The sequence below is a fragment of the Cyclopterus lumpus genome, chromosome 10, assembly GCF_009769545.1.
Source record: "Cyclopterus lumpus isolate fCycLum1 chromosome 10, fCycLum1.pri, whole genome shotgun sequence".
Classification (NCBI taxonomy): domain Eukaryota; kingdom Metazoa; phylum Chordata; class Actinopteri; order Perciformes; family Cyclopteridae; genus Cyclopterus; species Cyclopterus lumpus.
In genome coordinates, this window is record NC_046975.1 from 24583894 (window position 1) to 24603893 (window position 20000).

Here is a 20000-nt window from a genome sequence, read left to right on the forward strand (position 1 = left end):
TCACGCTGTATTGAAGAAGACTTGAAACTAGAGATTGAGACCAAAAACTAATGTTTACAATGTTTACTGAGGGAATACATCAAGAGAAGTAGAGTCATTCATATAGACTTCTATACAACCAGAGGAGTCGCCCCCTGGTGGTCAGGAGAGATAATGCAGCTTTAACACATGAAGCATGGACTTCTATACAACCAGAGGAGTCGCCCCCTGGTGGTCAGGAGAGAGAATGCAGCTTTAACACATGAAGCATGGACTTCTATACAACCAGAGGAGTCGCCCCCTGGTGGTCAGGAGAGAAAATGCAGCTTTAACACATGAAGCATGGACTTCTATACAACCAGAGGAGTCACCCCCTGGTGGTCAGGAGAGAAAATGCAGCTTTAACACATGAAGCATAGACTTCTATACAACCAGAGGAGTCGCCCCCTGGTGGTCAGGAGAAAGGAGGAGAAAGGAGGTGTTGCCGACAGCTCAAGGAGGTCAAAAGCATCCAAAGGACGAACTGAAGTCCGTGGAGACGTGTGACTGAAGAACACGTTTACGTGATATAACCTGTTGTTACTGGCAGAGGACGTCTCTTGTTTTTCACTTATTTTACAATTTCAATTCTGTAAATATTATAGAATAAGTTGATAAAGAAACATACAGAAAATAAACCCGTCTCCTGTCCGTCTCGTCCTTTTCTTCCTCCTCCTTTTGTGCGGCGGGTCATCCGGCTAACGGGTTAATTAGCCGAATAAAGTGTTCCGCCGGGAAAATGTCAGGCTCACTGGCTGCGGCTCGACTTCCATGACGAGGGGGTTAAAGGTCAACGGCGGGTTTACCGAACCTTCTCCCGCTCACCTTTCATCTAAATGTCACCAGGAAGCATTAGCGTGGGCTTCTGCCAGAGGGGACGCTTCATGTGGCGGACAGAAGTCGAGACGTCGTCCTCGCCGTCGCCGATGGACCGCATCGACCCCGAGACGCTCCCGAAAGCTCAACCACCGCCACGGTTCATCGGGGAGGAGTCCTCACTTCCTGTTTCAGAAGGTCCTGCAGGAAAAGTGACGTGGTCACGGCTTCTGGGGAGGAAGATATATATATATATATATATAAATATAAACATATATCAGCTTTCTGACAAAGAAAAGCCCATGAAACTCTAAACATGAGCATTATTCATGCTCAGAAGAGGATGGTTCGAAAATACATCCGATACCTCCAGATGTCTCCTCTCTAGCGCCACCATCAGACCAAACTTCCTGCGCCACCAGCTCTCCATCTGGAAAACTAGAGGCTGGATTTACTTGAAGTGGTTTGTGGGTATGAATGATCCCCAGAGGATGAACTCTCTTTGACTTCAGTGACCCTCCCATCTTTCCTGTTTCACCACCGTCAGACCAGATCTTCCACTTGACCCCCATCAAACATTCTGGTCCGTTTTGGATCCATTTATTGAAGTCTTCGACTCTTTATTTACCTTATATATGCTTCCTTTGGGCAACATTATCAGGAAACACTCCATAAACTTTCATTGCTATGCAGACGATACTCAATTATATCTATGGATCAAACCAGAGGAGACCAACCAGCTCGCTAAAATTCAAGAATGTCTTAAAGACATAAAAACATGGATGACCTGCAACTTCCTGATGTTAAACTCAGACAAAACTGAAGTTATTTTACTGGCCCTGAACACCTCAGAGATCAATTATCTGGCGATGTGGTTTCTGTAGATGGCATTGCCCTGGCATCCAACACCACTGTAAAGAATCTCTAGTTATCTTTGACCGAGACTTGTCCTTTAACTCCCACGTGAAGCAAATCTCAAGGATTGCATTTTTTCATCTACGTAACATTTCAAAAATCAGACACATCTTGTCTCAAAAAGATGCAGAAAAGCTGGTTCACGCGTTTGTTACTTCCAGACTAGATTACTGCAACTCCTTATTATCAGGCTGCTCTAATAAGTCTCTTAAGTCCCTCCAGTTGATCCAGAATGCTGCAGCTCGTGTACTCACAAAAACTAAGAAAAGAGATCACATGACTCCTGTATTAGCTGCTCTGCACTGGCTCCCTGTAAAATCAAGAATCACATTTAAAATTCTTCTCCTCACCTACAAAGCCTTGATTGGTGATGCACCATCATATCTTAAGGAGCTTGTAGTACCATATTGCCCCACTAGAGAGCTGTGCTCACTAAATGTGGGGCTACTTGTGGTTCCTAGAGTCCTAAAAAGTAGGATGGGAGCCAGAGCCTTCAGTTATCAAGCTCCTCTTTTATGGAACCAGCTTCCACTTTCAGTCCTGGAGGCAGACACAGTCACCTCATTCAAGAATAGACTTAAGACTTTCCTCTTTAATAGTGCTTATAGTTAGGGCTGAATCAGGTTTGCCCTGGTCCAGCCCCTTGATATGCTGCTATAGGCTTATAGGCTGCTGGGGGATGTTTTAGGATACACTGAGCACCTCTCTCCTCTTCTCTCTCTCCTTATGGATGAATTTACATCTCTCCATTGCACCTTATTAACTCTGCTTCCTCCCCGGAGTCGTTGTGACTTCACGTCTCATAGGGTCCATTGGACCTGGAGGTGTCTGATGCTGGTGAGCCGGCCTCCCACCTTGGCCCTGCTGATGCCCCGCCCCCCCTCCTCTCTACCTCCTTCTGTTTCATGGATTGGAGTTCCATTCATACATTGTCATATTCATGTAATGTGTTTATGTAACTCTGTAACTCTGTTCATCTGGTCACATGACATCTATTCATCTGTCCATCCGGGGAGAGGGATCCTCCTCTGTTGCTCTCCTGAAGGTTTCTTCCCTTTTTTCCCTGTCAAAGGTTATTTTTGGGGAGTTTTTCCTGATCCGATGTGAGGTCAAAGGTCAGGGATGTCGTATGTGTACAGATTGTAAAGCCCTCTGAGGGGAGTTTGTGATTTGTGATATTGGGCTATACAAAATAAACTGAGTTGAATTGAAGTGAAACAAACTTGAGGACAGACTTGTGACCTCTTAAAGATGAACTAAATATGGATATAATGTATTATTTTATTATGTATTAGCAATTCAACCAAAGAGTGTTTTCGTCCTCTGAAATAATTAGACAGAAAAGAAAAGCCTATTGCTTTAGTTTGAGTCCCCTCTTCGTATTGATCTGATTATTCATGAACACGGAGACAGAAGAACCACCACGGTGGACGTCTTCGTACCCCCAAGCAATACTCATAAAACATTTTCATTCATTAGTTTTTATTTATTTTGAGATTCGTTCATCACACGAAAGTAAATTCATGACTTTGCATGAACGTGTAGTTTTATAAACAGCAGTAGTTTTACAACTCGTGTTAAATGTCAAATACTTACTGAGCCTCACAAATCTTACATCTCTTCATATTTAATACTGTTTCTCCACAACGACGACACGTAGATATCGATGCATGCTGAGATGTGATTAAAACACGTGCAACCTTTTATTCTGACTAATATTGTTCAAATGTTGGTGAGAGGGTCATAAAAAAGGTCATGCTGCGTTCAAGATAATCCGTTCTTAGACGCACAGACAACAGTGCATTAGACTTGTATGCAGAGGAATACGACCTGATTGCGTAATCATGTAAAATAAGCGGTTTAAATCAATTGGATTCACGTTTCTCCCACGTTGGTTACCAGCTTGTGTTCAGACTGAACAAACAGCACATTGTGGTTTCATTCGTTGTTTTCAAACAAGCCTGTGAACCACAGACTCGAGCACATGAATGCTACTGTTCATAATTAGTTCATATGATCTAAACCCTCCATTAATGCTCTGCTGCAGCATCTTATTTTCCGGGGCTCTTTGTAAAATAAGGGATGCAGACAACAGATAATATCGTTCCATCAACTGGGAAAGAATAACTCTGATTGCTGCTTCTCTGTAATGCGACTCGTTAGGAGCTGCTTTCCACCACAAATGTTGTTTGATGTCAGAGAGCAGATCTTCCCGTGGAGTCGCGGCGCCGTACGAGTCTGGCTGCCGACAATTAGAAGAGTGTGATGTTGAATGCAGACGAGTTATTTATACGCACGGAGACGACTAAACGCTCTCCACGCTAACACACTGATGGCGAAGCAGATGAAATGTGTCCTCCGTTCACACCTGGCTGGCTCTGAGGCTTCGGCAGCTCAAAGGTGTGAACGCACCCAAAACACGTGGAGGACGCATCGGGGTCAGACCGCCTCCTCCTCAGGGGGTCTGGACCACATTCCTGCTGAGAGGCTGCAGAGCTCATCACGACGCCACCGTGCAGCCCGCACCTGATGTATTACGTAAACATTGTAAACATTGTAAACATTAGTTTTTGGTCTCAATCTCTAGTCTCAAGTCTTCTTCAATACAGCGTGATGTTCATTTAGTAAATTATGGTCATTAAGAGTCAAACAGACCATAAAGCAGCCAAGATGGAGACGGTCAAAAACCAAGATGGCGACGGCCAAAAACCAAGATGGAGACGTTCAAAAACCAAGATGGCGAAAAACCAAGATGGAGACGGTCAAAAACCAAGATGGAGACGTTCAAAAACCAAGATGGAGACGGTCAAAAACCAAGATGGCGACGTTCAAAAACCAAGATGGCGACGTTCAAAAACCAATATGGCGACGTTCAAAAATCAAGATGGCGACGTTCAAAAATCAAGATGGCGACGGTCAAAAACCAAGATGGCGACGGTCAAAAACCAAGATGGCGACGGTCAAAAACCAAGATGGTGACGTTCAAAAATCAAGATGCCGACGTTCAAAAACCAAGATGGCGACGTTCAAAAACCAAGTTGGCGACGTTCAAAAATCAAGATGGCGACGTTCAAAAACCAAGATGGCGACGGTCAAAAACCAAGATGGCGACGTTCAAAAACCAAGATGGAGACGGTCAAAAACCAAGATGGCGACGTTCACCAAGATGGCGACGTTCAAAAACCAAGATGGCGACGTTCACCAAGATGGCAACGGCCAAACTCAAGGCTTCCAAATGGCGGTTCAGAAACCAACGGTTGATGTTACTGTGATTCTGATAAAGAGTGAACATTTTATCTAATATAGAACGAGGAACTGAGATCAGATCCCAATCTAACGCCAGGTGTGAACTGAGGAACTCTGTTAAAGACAGGTGACACGTAGCAATTAAATAATTAATACCAGTACACAGTCAACAAGACAACAAACAAACACCTCAAACAACTAAACAACCACTGAGAGAGCATCTCGTTCCGAAGTCCAGGTGTTCAATCACATCCAAAACCAAAGCCTTCAAGTTGGTGCAATGGAAGATTTCCCATAATCCAAGAGGGGTTGCCATATCTTCTCATTGTTCCCTCTAAAGGTCAATAAGAGCCCCTTCCAACACACACAGACTTGCATTTAAAGGCGTCTTTGGAAAGGTTAGAGGTCAAAGTCTGCGGGTCCAACAGAAGAACGCGATGAACACTCGATGCCACATAACCACGCCCCCCCAAGTCAGACGGCGTTATCCTCTGGGGACCTCGAACGCACCACATTCCCTGCTCGTCCCTCCACCAGCTGTGGGGATACGTCAGTGACCCTCCTCTGGCTCCCGGTACAGGTGCCCCCCCCCGACATGATCGGCTTCCAGCAGATTCATTATTCATGCTCTACATTTCACACTCGCACAGAAAGCTCTGGAGGTTAATCTCATTTGTAAACTGTGTGTGTTTGTGCAACCAATGTGTCACTCTTTCATACTGCAAATATTGCATTAATTGTCACAGCTTTGGTTTTTTTCCCGTCCCATTGTTCTTCTGTCACGCCGAACTGAGAGCTGCGATTCATATTCATCTCACATCGCCTGTGGTACATTTCCAACTGTAGCTTCTTCTGTGCTTTTCCTCTTCCACATTTCCCCTCAGGGATCAATAACGTTTCATCTGATCTTATCGATAGATGTTTACCGTCTAATTGATTCGGCTCGTTAGCAGCAGGTAGCGGACGCGGATTACAGATCACCGCTCGTGCATCAAAGCGGAGGCCGGAGAGAAGAAGAAGACGCCTCCTGGATGACCTCTGACCTCCGGCTGGTTGCTGCTGCACTCCAATTCAAGAGGGCTGTTTAATCCAGATTCAGACGAGACCACGGTTTGTGAGCTCAGGGAAGGTTTAGCCTAGCTTAGCATCAAGCCTGGAAGCTCCATCTTTAAGAACCGCCTTCCTTTGAAATCTCTCAGAAACCAAATCAAAAAAGCTTCCTATGAAGGACAATCTTTATATTACAGCAAACAACAATATAAAACCATCACATGGTCACATGATGTGAACTATCCAACCAGAACGGCTTCAGAGGCCCAGTACCTTTAAACCTCCTGGTCTCATGAAACCAGACTACAGGACTGCGTGGACATTCTGGTTTTGGGGGACACCTGAGGTTTGAGGTTGAGGTGGACCGATGAGTCACACAGGACTTTCACCCAGGAGACGGCTGTTTGGGTCCTGTGTAGAACAAAGAGAACAAAGATCTTCTACTAAACCTAAAGTTGTGGGTTTGTGTTGCACGAACCTAAAAATAAAGAATAGGATCTTAAAACACCAGAACGTACAATTGCACAAATTAAGAAATATTGAATCATTGGTTCAGAAACATCAAGATTCAACGTATCTGTAGGTTTCAGAAACATACGTCAGTATTTTATTATGATTGTTTAAAAAGAAATAAAGGGGAACTTTGACAATCGTATTTTATTGTCATATTACATATAGTTAGATACATATATGAACTTCTTCTCTGCATTGACCCATCCTTAGTTATTAAGGAGCAACTGGGGGTTCAGTTCCTTGCTCAAGGACACTTCAACATGAACTGTGGGGAGAGCAGGGATCGAACCCGCGACCTTGAGGTCGACCTTTGGTTCATTGGTTGCAAAAGAAAAACCAACATGGCGACGCCCGTAAATCCAAGATGTCATAGTACAATGTTACACTGGGATACTGGGATGGAACACCAGCGTTGGACCCAATGGGATCAAACCACTGGTTTGGGTCCTGGGTCTGAGACCAGGAGGGCGTCCACTCGGTGCCTGGAGAGACTTTTATTAAATAATTGTTTCCTTCAAATTAATCATTTGTGCGCTAAAAGGACAAATTCCTCACTCGGGCCTGTTTTATTTTTTATTTTTTTAACTTACCTCCAGTTATTGTTCCATTGAATCGCTTCATTCATTCTCTGCCATTAATAATGCAATAATTCAGTTCAATAATTAATATTGTTATCAGCGTCTTTCCATTCGTCCTCGCCCCCTCGACGCCTTCACTTTATTAATTCACTGTAACTTTGTTGAAACTCTGATTGGACCAATAGGAACGCTCCCTGGGACTCGTAGTTAACTTCCCTCCTTCTACCTTTTTTAAAATCAATGAAGCAGAAACACCGTTTTCTTTGTTTCGTGATGAATGATGATTAGATTAATCCTGTGGAGGATTATAATAACTCTTGTTGTCTTTTAAAGCGAGATAATTAGCCCGGTTTCCTGTCTGTGGTTTCCCGTTCGCAGGGTTTGACAGCGTCCCTCAGCTCCCGTTAGAGGAACCACAGAAGAAGAAGTGTCCTGCACATTTCAAATGAAGTAAAAGATGGGAGACGAGGTCACGTTTTGTTCCCTAATTGCATTAAAAATGCATAAAGTAGAGAAGACGATTCACTTTGCTCGGTTCTGTTTCTGCTCGTGTGTCTCGTGTTTTCCTTTATTTCATCCGACAAGCCGCAAGTTTTATTTTATTAATTTTTTTAAAGGTGCGGTAATTAATCACTACCTGCAGTGAAATGTCTCATTATTGTTGTTGTTGATGTTAATAAACCACGGTGTAAACAAAGGTGCGTAACATTAAGACTCTTCATTCGTACTAAAGGTACTAAATACGACGTGTCATTGTTAAAGAAGCCAACATTTATATTTTACCTGTATTTCAATTGTTTATTAATAATATTATTTGTTTACATGACATGAAGAGAGAATGCAGCTTTAACACATGAAGCATAGACTTCTATACAACCAGAGGAGTCACCCCCTGGTGGTCAGGAGAGAGAATGCAGCTTCAACACATGAACATAGACTTCTATACAACCAGAGGAGTCGCCCCCTGGTGGTCAGGAGAGAGAATGCAGCTTTAACACATGAAGCATAGACTTCTATACAACCAGAGGTCGCCCCCTGGTGGTCAGGAGAGAGAATGCAGCTTTAACACATGAAGCATAGACTTCTATACAACCAGAGGAGTCGCCCCCTGGTGGTCAGGAGAGAGAATGCAGCTTTAACACATGAAGCATAGACTTCTATACAACCAGAGGAGTCACCCCCTGGTGGTCAGGAGAGAGAATGCAGCTTCAACACATGAACATAGACTTCTATACAACCAGAGGAGTCGCCCCCTGGTGGTCAGGATGAAGAATGCAGCTTCAACATTGGCTTCACTCTAAAGAACCGTAGGTTGTCTTCTGGTTCCTTCCTTCATACAGGTCTCCTGTGTTTCCTGGCTTGACCTTCATCTTGACGTTTAAAGGAGACAGGAAGTCGTCCTCCTGCAGACGCTCGTGTCCTCGTTCCCCCGCTTGTCCTCCTCCACAATGAAGAGGCGGGGCTTAGAGTCATCCTCTCTGGAGACCGGCGAGCTTTTGTTCTCTGGTGAGAAGATTTGTGGGCTTAGTCGGAGATGATTTGAAAGGCTGATGAAACAAGTTGTGATTCAGCAGATTTAAGTTGGAGTTTCTGCCTTAACTGAATATGAACGTGTTAAATCAACAGGAACACTGTAAATATTGGCTCAATACATAATGTGCTGGTATTACCTCACTGCGCTAGTTGATATGCATTCCTTCAGCCTGGAGGGATGCGTGTATGAATGGACAAAATGAATGAAAATCAATATAATAAGCACAAAATAAATTCCTTCACTAACATGAAAAAAGCCAGATGACTGATGTAAAAGTGTAAACAACAACAAAACAGAATAACTTTGAGACCAAAAAGGTATCTTAGAACTCCGTGAACTAACTTCACAACTTTGATTATGAATGTGAGCCGGCTGAGAATATTGATAAGGATATTACAACTGATCAGGTTAATGGCCCAGAGGCATGCTGGGAGACGAAGCCGACCACCGAGGTCTTCAGGACGAGGGCGGCTTTGTTTTACCTCACTGCCGGTGCCAGGCGGGTGGGGTTTGTTAACACGCTGGTTATGGAACGGCTCACTTTGTTTTCAATACAAATATAATTTAATGTCGGGGAGGGATATCTTTCGTTCATAGAAAAGAAATCAATATGCAGCCGGTGTGCGAGCCACTCCAAAGGCCAGTGGTCAATAACGAGTGATTAGTGCAGAGTTTCGGTAAACTGCTCCGCATGCGTGGCTTTGGAGAGAAAGTTGGAAAACAACCTGGTTATCGAATTATACAAATAAATAAAAAGGTATGAAAGGCATCAGTTTTAGGGGACTGGTGTTGTAATGGGATCTAAATTATGTTTATCACATATTTGGGATGGACAGATATCCCTGATATCCTATGTCGTGGGTAATTTAATTAATTTCACAATTCATTTCAATTAAAATCGTGCAGCGTTCAGGAACTATCCAGTTAAATGGACAAAACCACGCTAGTTATGTCCATTAATAAACATCTCAACTAAATGTATTTCACCAATGAACAGTCAGCTTCAGCCATGTTCCTGACAGACAGACAGCTTCAGCCATGTTCCTGACAGACAGACAGCTTCAGCCATGTTCCTGACAGACAGACAGCTTCAGCCATGTTCCTGACAGACAGACAGCTTCAGCCATGTTCCTGACAGACAGACAGCTTCAGCCATGTTCCTGACAGACAGACAGCTTCAGCCATGTTCCTGACAGACAGACAGCTTCAGCCATGTTCCTGACAGACAGACAGCTTCAGCCATGTTCCTGACAGACAGTCAGCTTCAGCCATGTTCCTGACAGACAGACAGCTTCAGCCATGTTCCTGACAGACAGACAGCTTCAGCCATGTTCCTGACAGACAGACAGCTTCAGCCATGTTCCTGACAGACAGACAGCTTCAGCCATGTTCCTGACAGACAGACAGCTTCAGCCATGTTCCTGACAGACAGACAGCTTCAGCCATGTTCCTGACAGACAGACAGCTTCAGCCATGTTCCTGACAGACAGACAGCTTCAGCCATGTTCCTGACAGACAGACAGCTTCAGCCATGTTCCTGACAGACAGACAGCTTCAGCCATGTTCCTGACAGACAGACAGCTTCAGCCATGTTCCTGACAGACAGACAGCTTCAGCCATGTTCCTGACAGACAGACAGCTTCAGCCATGTTCCTGACAGACAGACAGCTTCAGCCATGTTCCTGACAGACAGACAGCTTCAGCCATGTTCCTGACAGACAGACAGCTTCAGCCATGTTCCTGACAGACAGACAGCTTCAGTCATGTTCCTGACAGACAGACAGCTTCAGCCATGTTCAGCTGGATTTGTTTGTCAGGGGAGGATTTAGGATTTAAGGCTTTAGCAACGTTTAGTTTCAGAAATAATCTCGTCCATATGACCACGTCTGAAAATGCGTATTTTAAAATTGTATTAAATAAAATAAAAAAATAAAATGAGTATTATAAGTAAAATAGCTACAATTGATAAAATAGAAAACATAAAAAGTCTAAAGGGAGAACATGTTCTATGTTTGATTGGTTCTGAAGGCTAAAGGGAGAACATGTTCTATGTTTGATTTGTTCTAAAGGCTAAAGGGACAACATGTTCTATGTGTAATAGGTTCTAAAGGCTAAAGAGAGAACATGTTCTATGTGTAACAGGTTCTGAAGGCTAAAGGGAGAACATGTTCCATGTGTAATAGGTTCTAAAGGCTAAAGAGAGAACATGTTCTGTTTGATTGGTTATATGTTTAATTGGTTCTGAAGGCTAAAGGGAGAACATGTTCTGTTTGATTGGTTCTATGTTTAATTGGTTCTGAAGGCTAAAGGGAGAACATGTTCTATGTTTGACTGGTTCTATGTTTAATTGGTTCTAAAGGCTAAAGGGACAACATGTTCTATGTGTAACAGGTTCTGAAGGCTAAAGGGAGATCATGTTCCATGTGTAATAGGTTCTAAAGGCTAAAGAGAGAACATGTTCTGTGTGTAATAGGTTCTAAAGGCTAAAGAGAGAACATGTTCTATGTGTAACAGGTTCTAAAGGCTAAAGAGAGAACATGTTCTACGTGTAACAGGTTCTAAAGGCTAACGGGAGAACATGTTCTATGTGTAACATGTTCTAAAGGCTAAAGGGAGAACATGTTCTATGTGTAACAGGTTCTAAAGGCTAAAGGGAGAACATGTTATATGTTTAATTGGTTCTAAAGGCTAAAGGGACAACATGTTATATGTGTAACATGTTCTAAAGGCTAAAGGGAGAACATGTTCTATGTGTAACAGGTTCTAAAGGCTAAAGGGAGAACATGTTCTATGTGTAACAGGTTCTAAAGGCTAAAGGGACAACATGTTCTATGTGTAACAGGTTCTAAAGGCTAAAGGGACAACATGTTCTATGTGTAACAGGTTCTAAAGGCTAAAGGGAGAACATGTTCTATGTGTAACAGGTTCTAAAGGCTAAAGGGAGAATCCTGAACCAGAGGTACAGTGACGCCTCACCAACAGCTGTGATCTTCATGTCTCTGTAATGAACCAAAATACAAACAAGTTACAGGGACTTTGATTAGCATGGCAGCTAAGTAGCTGATATCAATATCACTGTCAAGAAAAATAGAAAATAAATAATCTTACGAGCGTTATTATTGTCCATAACATCGAAGAGTTAAAGGAAAAGAATGCTTTTACTTTTGTTACTTTAGGCGTCATTTGCTGACAATACTTCATTTAATACAATATTGTAAATACAAGAACAAGTCATGAACTGACCACAAAAATGTAGATAATAGATATTCTGATTTTATTATTATAATTCTGCATTTAACTGTTAACTTACTTATTACTGATACTTCTCGTATGCTTCATTTGTTTTATATATATATATATATATATATATATATATATATATATATATATATATATATATAAGCTGCTTTAGATAACAGCTTCCCTCCGCCACATGCTGCTGCGTGTCCTTATAGCTCATAACTGCTCTCGTGGCGGCCGTAACGTCCACACTTCCGTCCATCATTGTTCGGCGTTCCCCCCGCTGTCCCTCCGCTGTCCCTCCGCTGTCCCCCCGATGTCCCTCCGCTGTCCCCCCGATGTCCCTCCGCCGTTCCCCCGATGTCCCTCCGCTGTCCCCCCGATGTCCCTCCGCGGTCCCCCCGCCGTCCCCCCGATGTCCCCCCGATGTCCCTCCGCTGTCCCCCCGATGTCCCTCCGCTGTCCCCCCGCCGTCCCCCCGATGTCCCTCCGCTGTCCCCCCGATGTCCCTCCGCTGTCCCCCCGCTGTCCCCCCGCTGTCCCCCCGATGTCCCTCCGCCGTTCCCCCGATGTCCCTCCGCTGTCCCCCCGATGTCCCTCCGCTGTCCCCCCGCCGTCCCCCCGATGTCCCCCCGATGTCCCTCCGCCGTTCCCCCGATGTCCCTCCGCTGTCCCCCCGCCGTCCCCCCGATGTCCCTCCGCTGTCCCCCCGATGTCCCTCCGCCGTTCCCCCGATGTCCCCCCGATGTCCCTCCGCTGTCCCCCCGCCGTCCCCCCGATGTCCCTCCGATGTCCCTCCGCCGTTCCCCCGATGTCCCCCCGATGTCCCTCCGCTGTCCCCCCGCCGTCCCCCCGATGTCCCTCCGCTGTCCCCCCGATGTCCCTCCGCCGTTCCCCCGATGTCCCTCCGCTGTCCCCCCGATGTCCCTCCGCTGTCCCCCCGATGTCCCTCCGCCGTCCCCCCGATGTCCCTCCGCTGTCCCCCCGATGTCCCTCCGCTGTCCCTCCGCCGTTCCCCCGATGTCCCTCCGCTGTCCCCCCGATGTCCCTCCGCTGTCCCCCCGATGTCCCTCCGCTGTCCCCCCGATGTCCCTCCGCCGTCCCCCCGATGTCCCTCCGCTGTCCCCCCGATGTCCCTCCGCTGTCCCCCCGAGTTCCCTCCGCTGTCCCCCCGCTGTCCCCCCGATGTCCCTCCGCTGTCCCCCCGATGTCCCTCCGCTGTCCCCCCGATGTCCCTCCGCCGTTCCCCCGATGTCCCTCCGCCGTCCCCCCGATGTCCCTCCGATGTCCCTCCGCTGTCCCCCCGCTGTCCCCCCGATGTCCCTCCGCTGTCCCCCCGATGTCCCTCCGATGTCCCTCCGCTGTCCCCCCGCTGTCCCCCCGATGTCCCTCCGCTGTCCCCCCGCCGTCCCCCCGCTGTCCCCCCGATGTCCCTCCGCTGTCCCCCCGCCGTCCCCCCGATGTCCCTCCGCCGTCCCCCCGATTTCCCTCCGCCGTCCCCCCGCCGTCCCCCCGCTGTCCCCCCGATGTCCCTCCGCTGTCCCTCCGCTGTCCCCCCGCCGTCCCCCCGCTGTCCCTCCGCCGTCCCCCCGATGTCCCTCCGCCGTCCCCCCGATTTCCCTCCGCTGTCCCCCCGCCGTCCCCCCGATGTCCCTCCGCCGTCCCTCCGATGTCCCTCCGCTGTCCCCCCGATGTCCCTCCGCTGTCCCCCCGATGTCCCTCCGCCGTCCCTCCCCTCCTCCCCCGCTCTCTCCCTCCCACCTTCCCGTCTAGTGCCGCTCTCCGCCTTTAGGTGGCACTCAGAGCCCGAGAGACGGACGCTCTTCCTCCGCTGCGGAGCGAGAGAGAGCGGGGGAGGAGGGGAGGGGGAGTGGGGGGGCTACGTCCATTACTGTATGTGCGAGTGGAAATGAAGGATGCGGACTCTAACGGTTGTTGTGATGGCCGTTTGAATCAGAGAGTACGGCGGATAACATTCACACGAGTGTCATGCGATTCGTTCCACGTTTCATTTCAGCTGATGGAGACTCGGACCTGTGACTCCCGAGCCGCCGCAAACAGTTACCGTTTAACTGGTAAAACGCTCCGGTAGTTAATAGAAAAACAACATGGCAGCCAGGAGAAGTCGCCATATGTCTGGAAAACAAATAAATAAGTCAGAAAATGTTGAGAAATCCGCGCACTGTTAAGTTGTTGGGGTGGATGCTGGCCCCGCCCCCTCCGGGTATAGTGTATAGAGAGTGTATAGGGGAGGGGGGGAGTGCGAGAGAGAGAGAGAGAGAGAGAGAGAGAGAGAGAGAGAGAGAGAGAGAGAGAGCGAGCGCGAGAGAGAGAGAGAGAGAGAGAGGGAGCGCGAGAGAGAGAGAGAGAGAGAGAGAGAGAGAGAGAGAGAGAGCGAGCGCGAGAGAGAGAGAGAGAGAGAGAGAGAGAGAGAGAGAGAGAGAGAGGGAGCGCGAGAGAGAGAGAGAGGGAGCGCGAGAGAGAGAGAGAGAGAGAGAGAGAGAGCGAGCGCGAGAGAGAGAGAGAGAGAGAGAGGGAGCGCGAGAGAGAGAGAGAGAGGGAGGGAGAGGGAGCGCGAGAGAGAGAGAGCGAGCGCGAGAGAGAGAGAGAGAGAGAGAGAGGGAGCGCGAGCTCAGCCGTTTGGAATCACTCCACTTTCTCATCGCACGGTGCAGCGCGCGACCTGCTCCGTGCCGCACCGCGAGGCGGACCGAGTGAGTAGCGGCAGAGCGGTGACCGCGCGTCGGGGTGGAAACTAACCAGCTGCCGGCAACTAACCGGACCTACCGGACCGTGTAGTTCTTTTTAACCGGTTTTTTTTGGGTTCCTTAATAAAAAAAAAACATTTTTCTTCTCCTCTCCCCGTCCCGGTGCTCCGTCCTCCACCCACCCCGCACTACACCACAAAGCGTGCCGGAGGATGCTGTCGTTACAAGCCGCCCGGTGGTGACGTTCTCACGGAGTAGGCAGCGAGGTGTGACCCAGGTCCGCACGGGTGTCCAGCCCCCCCACCCCCCCCATTTCGCCTCCTCTTCCCCCGGAGAGAGCACGGATCTCCGGGTCGATGCGCAGCGCTGGTCACGACATTACAACCGGACATAAATTAACAGACGGAATTGGCTTGTGCTCCTGGATTGTTTGATTTGTTTTAAGGTCTTTTTTTTGTTTTGTTTTTTTCGGCGTTGTGGATTGTTAATTTCGGGGTGTTTTTTTTTTCTCCATTTTTCGTTTTTTTTTCTTACGGCTCCATCTGGTTACCGAGGAGGAGCGGAGCCTGTAGCCGAGGCTGGAGCGCCCAGAGCTGGGTAACCGCGCGGCTGTCACCCGGTCCAGGTAGGAACTTCTCTCCGCTGAGCCGGTCCGCATCTTTACACAACGTGACTCATATTCCCTCTGAATCCCGCAGGCACCTTTACGCACTACATACGGGAGGAATAGAGCACTTTATTCCCGTATTCACTCAATTAAAACACACATAATGATGGAGCTGCTGTTTAAAAACACTTGTTGGTAAAACCCTCCGTTTAAATCGATCGCATGTTCATATTCAGGGTCTAATGGGCATTTTACCGACATGACACTATAGTGGTATTGATCCGTATCGACCCCCCGCCCCCCATGTCTAGCAGTCATAAAACACAGCTTCCTCGTTTCTAACCTCTCTGAAACTGTAAAAACCCCAAAGCCAGTCAGTCCAGCAGCGTGCACGGCTCCACATAGTGCACATAGGGGGGGGGGGGCATGATGTCTCCATCCGAGACTTCTGCAGGACTCTGCACAATAATTTAAAATGGCAGTGAAATAACCTGTAACATTACAGCGAAGCTGCCTTCAGGGACCCCTGGTTTCTGCTTGGAGTCGGGGGACAACAGGTCCATTCATGGTTCACACGCCCACATACGTCCATGCAAACCAGAGGCCTCCTGGGCACCTGTGGCATCGGGTTCACTGGCCTCTGTGCGCGTGTCTGGGTGGAGGTGTAGTTTCAGTGGGGTGGTTGGACAGGTGAACGAGCGTGCATCAACACCGCGGAATCCAGTCCAGCCGGTCCCTCCAGTCCTGCAGGAAGAGAGTGGGAGGATGGGCGGTGGACCTGTTTTACATGTTAGAGAGAGAGGGGGGAGGGGGGGGGGGGGTATTTACATGCAAACTGCATCCCCAGTTGGAGTAGTGGAACGCCACCATGGTCGGTTTCAGAGGAGCTGCTTCGTGGGAAATGGGTGGCGATGCTTGGGTTTCCTACACTTGACCTTTGACCCCCCCCCCATCCTCCTATTTCACTGATATACTTAGGTCGGAGTGTGTGTGTGTGTGTGTGTGTGTGTGTGTGTGTGTGTGTGTGTCGGTAGAGAAACATGCAAATCTGCATTTTGTTTTTCTAACAAAAAAATATCTGGTTCAAATGTTGACGTCAGTGTCTAAAAACCCATTTAAAGAGCTCATCAAAGTTTCTGAGGGGTTACGTTTGGGGGTCTCCCACTGTAAATAAATTATATAATATATATATATATATATATATATATATATATATATATATTTTATTTATTTATCTGCAACGGTGGGCGAGGTCGGAGGTTTGATACCAAGCTCTGCGATTCTCTCCCTGCCTCTAACTTTGACGGGTCCAATTTTTGTACCACATATTCCCTGCCGTCCACATCTCTGTGTGTGTGTGTGTGTGTGTGTGTGTGTGTGTGTGTGTGTGTGGGGGGGGGGGGGGGGGGGGGGTAAAGGATGAAATTACAAAGAGGAGGAGGAGGTCGAACTGAGTCCGTTCTGCACATTTCTGCGTAAAAATTGGAGATCTGAGCGAGCTGTGTGGTTAATGCCCGTCATTAAAATGAGAGTGGAAACCGGGTTTGGTGTGTGTGTGTGTGTGTGTGTGTGTGTGAAATGGAAGGGTGCACACACACACACACACAGTCACAGACACATTAAGGAGTATGTCCATGCTTCCGATTACATAGTTTTCACGGCAGGTTGCCTTTTTATTTATTTATAGCTCAGGTGTGACGAGCGAAGGGGTGAAAGCCTCCAGGTGACCCGAGGGCCCGTTTCAGGCTTCACCTGCTGGTCTCCAGACCCTTCGGATGAAGCTAAACCTTTTAATAACTACATATAAATATTCTACTGTGAGCAGGTAAAGCTTTCCCACATGTCAGGAGAAGGAAAAAAAGGCAAACGCAAAGAAATGAACATTATTTCGGTGCACTAAAGACGTGTTTTAATGCACGTATAAATCTATAAAATGCACCAACTCGGCGCTGCACTCGGTTCAATTTTTCAGCTTTGATTAAAAATAAAAAAGAGGTTCTATAAATCCCTAGAACCCCCCGAGGGAACCCTAAACCTAAACCCTGAACACACACACACACACACACACACAGTGTACATACTGTACATCTGGGCGTATTGATGATTTAAACCTTATTTGAACTAATCCGTTAAACTGGGCGATGAGTAGTATTTTCAGTATTTATTTGTATATAATGGAGGTAGTGTCTGTAGTATCAGTTCTTTAAAAGTATTTCTGTTCATGCCAACAATAATAATGTAACATAAAGATCAATTATTTAAATTGTGAAGAATCAAAGATCCATTTAACGTCCATTTAAAGCTTTATTGACACGTTTATGTTACATTGCTGCCAAAGCTCATTTACATATTATTTAATAACTGTCGACACATTAAAAAAAAGCGTATTCTTCTCTCAATATTAATTTATTTTTAGTCTAATTTGTGTCGTCTGTAGGTATTGATACTGTTTTTGGTCCTTTTGAGTAAATATATATATTCACTAGGAAACATTTTAAAATTCTACTTTTTACAATTACATAACATTTTAATATCCTTATTTCTTTCACGTCCTTGTTTCGTGTCTCTAATCTGTTTTTATATCCGTAGATGTTTTACTCGCATTAACAAACTAATAAATCTACTGTTTGATGATGTTCACTGTATCGGCTCTGGAGGCGGCTGAACGCCTCCAGAGCCGATACAGTGAAACCTGGTCCTCTCGTCTCTTTGGGTCTGAGGAGAAGGAACCACCTGAAGAAAAGTACATTATTATCTAATGGACTCCTTGGCTATGCGATCTGACATGTCGGTGGTGCGTTCAGGTGCTCGGCAGGTGCAGTTCGTCCTTGTGAAGTCGGACATGTGGAATAAATACGTTTCAGTGGATTTAAAACCATTCCTGATCTTTACTTCGTACCAGCTGTTCATCCGCCATCTACTCCCATAATCCCCTTCTGCTGGTGTGTGCGTGTGTGTGTGCGTGTGCACGTGCGTGTGTGTGTGCGTGTGTGTGTAGACAGTACATCCTGTCAGCTGTTAGGTCACATGTTAGATCCCACGCACCGAAACCATTAACAACCATTTAGAACCAGTGAGTCAGCTCTTTGTCTGCTGCTCACAAACTATGTGCACAAGGTGTGGACGCGTTGGTCAGGTGTGTTCAGGTGTCTTCAGGTGTGTTCAGTTGTCTCCAGGTGTCTTCAGGTGTGTTCAGGTGTCTTCAGGTGTGTTCAGGTGTGTTCAGGTGTGTTCAGGTGTGTTCAGTTGTCTTCAGGTGTCTTCAGGTGTGTTCAGGTGTCTTCAGGTGTGTTCAGGTGTCTTCAGGTGTCTTCAGGTGTGTTCAGGTGTGTTCAGGTGTGTTCAGGTGTGTTCAGTTGTCTTCAGGTGTCTTCAGGTGTGTTCAGGTGTCTTCAGGTGTGTTCAGGTGTCTTCAGGTGTGTTCAGGTGTGTTCAGGTGTGTTCAGTTGTCTTCAGGTGTCTTCAGGTGTGTTCAGTTGTCTTCAGGTGTGTTCAGGTGTGTTCAGTTGTCTTCAGGTGTGTTCAGTTGTCTTCAGGTATGTTCAGGTGTGTTCAGTTGTCTTCAGGTGTCTTCAGGTGTCTTCAGTTGTCTTCAGGTGTGTTCAGGTATGTTCAGGTGTCTTCAGGTATGTTCAGTTGTGTTCAGGTATGTTCAGGTGTGTTCAGGTGTGTTCAGTTGTCTTCAGGTATGTTCAGGTGTGTTCAGTTGTCTTCAGGTGTCTTCAGGTGTGTTCAGGTGTGTTCAGGTGTCTTCAGGTGTGTTCAGGTGTCTTCAGGTATGTTCAGTTGTGTTCAGGTATGTTCAGGTGTGTTCAGTTGTCTTCAGGTGTGTTCAGTTGTCTTCAGGTGTCTTCAGTTTTCTTCAGGTGTGTTCAGTTGTCTTCAGGTGTCTTCAGTTGTCTTCAGGTGTGTTCAGTTGTTTTCAGGTATCATCAGGTGTGTTCAGTTGTCTCCAGGTGTCTTCAGTTGTGTTCAGGTGTCTTCAGGTGTGTTCAGTTGTCTTCAGGTGTGTTCAGGTATGTTCAGGTGTCTTCAGGTATGTTCAGTTGTGTTCAGGTATGTTCAGGTATGTTCAGGTGTGTTCAGGTGTGTTCAGTTGTCTTCAGGTATGTTCAGGTGTGTTCAGTTGTCTTCAGGTGTCTTCAGGTGTGTTCAGTTGTGTTCAGTTGTCTTCAGGTGTGTTCAGGTGTCTTCAGTTGTGTTCAGGTGTCTTCAGGTGTCTTCAGGTGTGTTCAGTTGTTGTCTTCAGGTGTGTTCAGTTGTCTTCAGGTGTGTTCAGTTGTCTTCAGTTGTTGTCTTCAGGTGTGTTCAGGTGTCTTCAGGTGTGTTCCGTTGTCTGAGAACGTTATCATTTACCTTCAGCCAGTACTCATTTTCACTGAGCAGAGCCTGAACGCATCATGTAACTGAAGTGAACCTCCGCTGGTTCTCTGTTAGCGGTGCTACTAACGTCACTAGCTAACGTCACTAGCTCTCCTCCTGTTGGTCTAAACACTGCTGGATACTGGAGGAGAAAACTTCATAAACACCGTGACTGTTTCAGAATGTTCTACCTTGAACCCCAAATGACACACACACATACACACACACACACACGCACACACACACACACACACACACACACACACACACACACACACTGGTAACAGTTGGCTGCTGCCTCTGAATTGTGTGTGTGGATCAAACAATGGTAGTGAATGGAGTCATTAGAGTAATCCCCTTTGTGCTTCAGGGCAGAGGGGACCACACACACACACACACACACACACGCACAC

The 20000-nt window shown here is 46.9% G+C and overlaps 2 protein-coding genes across 3 annotated transcripts in view; both read left to right on the forward strand.

Moving 5' to 3' along the window:
• LOC117737252 (basic proline-rich protein-like) overlaps positions 1-13823 on the forward strand; it is a 20640-nt gene extending 6817 nt beyond the window's left edge. Inside the window, exon 2 of the mRNA XM_034543022.1 lies at positions 12126-13823. Coding sequence (XP_034398913.1) covers positions 12126-13823 — 1698 coding nt within the window. The remainder of the gene's footprint in view (positions 1-12125) is intronic.
• Positions 13824-14555: 732 nt separating this feature from the next.
• LOC117737853 (protocadherin-1-like) overlaps positions 14556-20000 on the forward strand; it is a 54558-nt gene continuing 49113 nt past the window's right edge. For both annotated transcript variants that reach the window (XM_034544065.1, XM_034544064.1), the window contains exon 1: positions 14556-15243. The gene's annotated coding sequence lies outside the window, so the exon portion shown is untranslated. The remainder of the gene's footprint in view (positions 15244-20000) is intronic.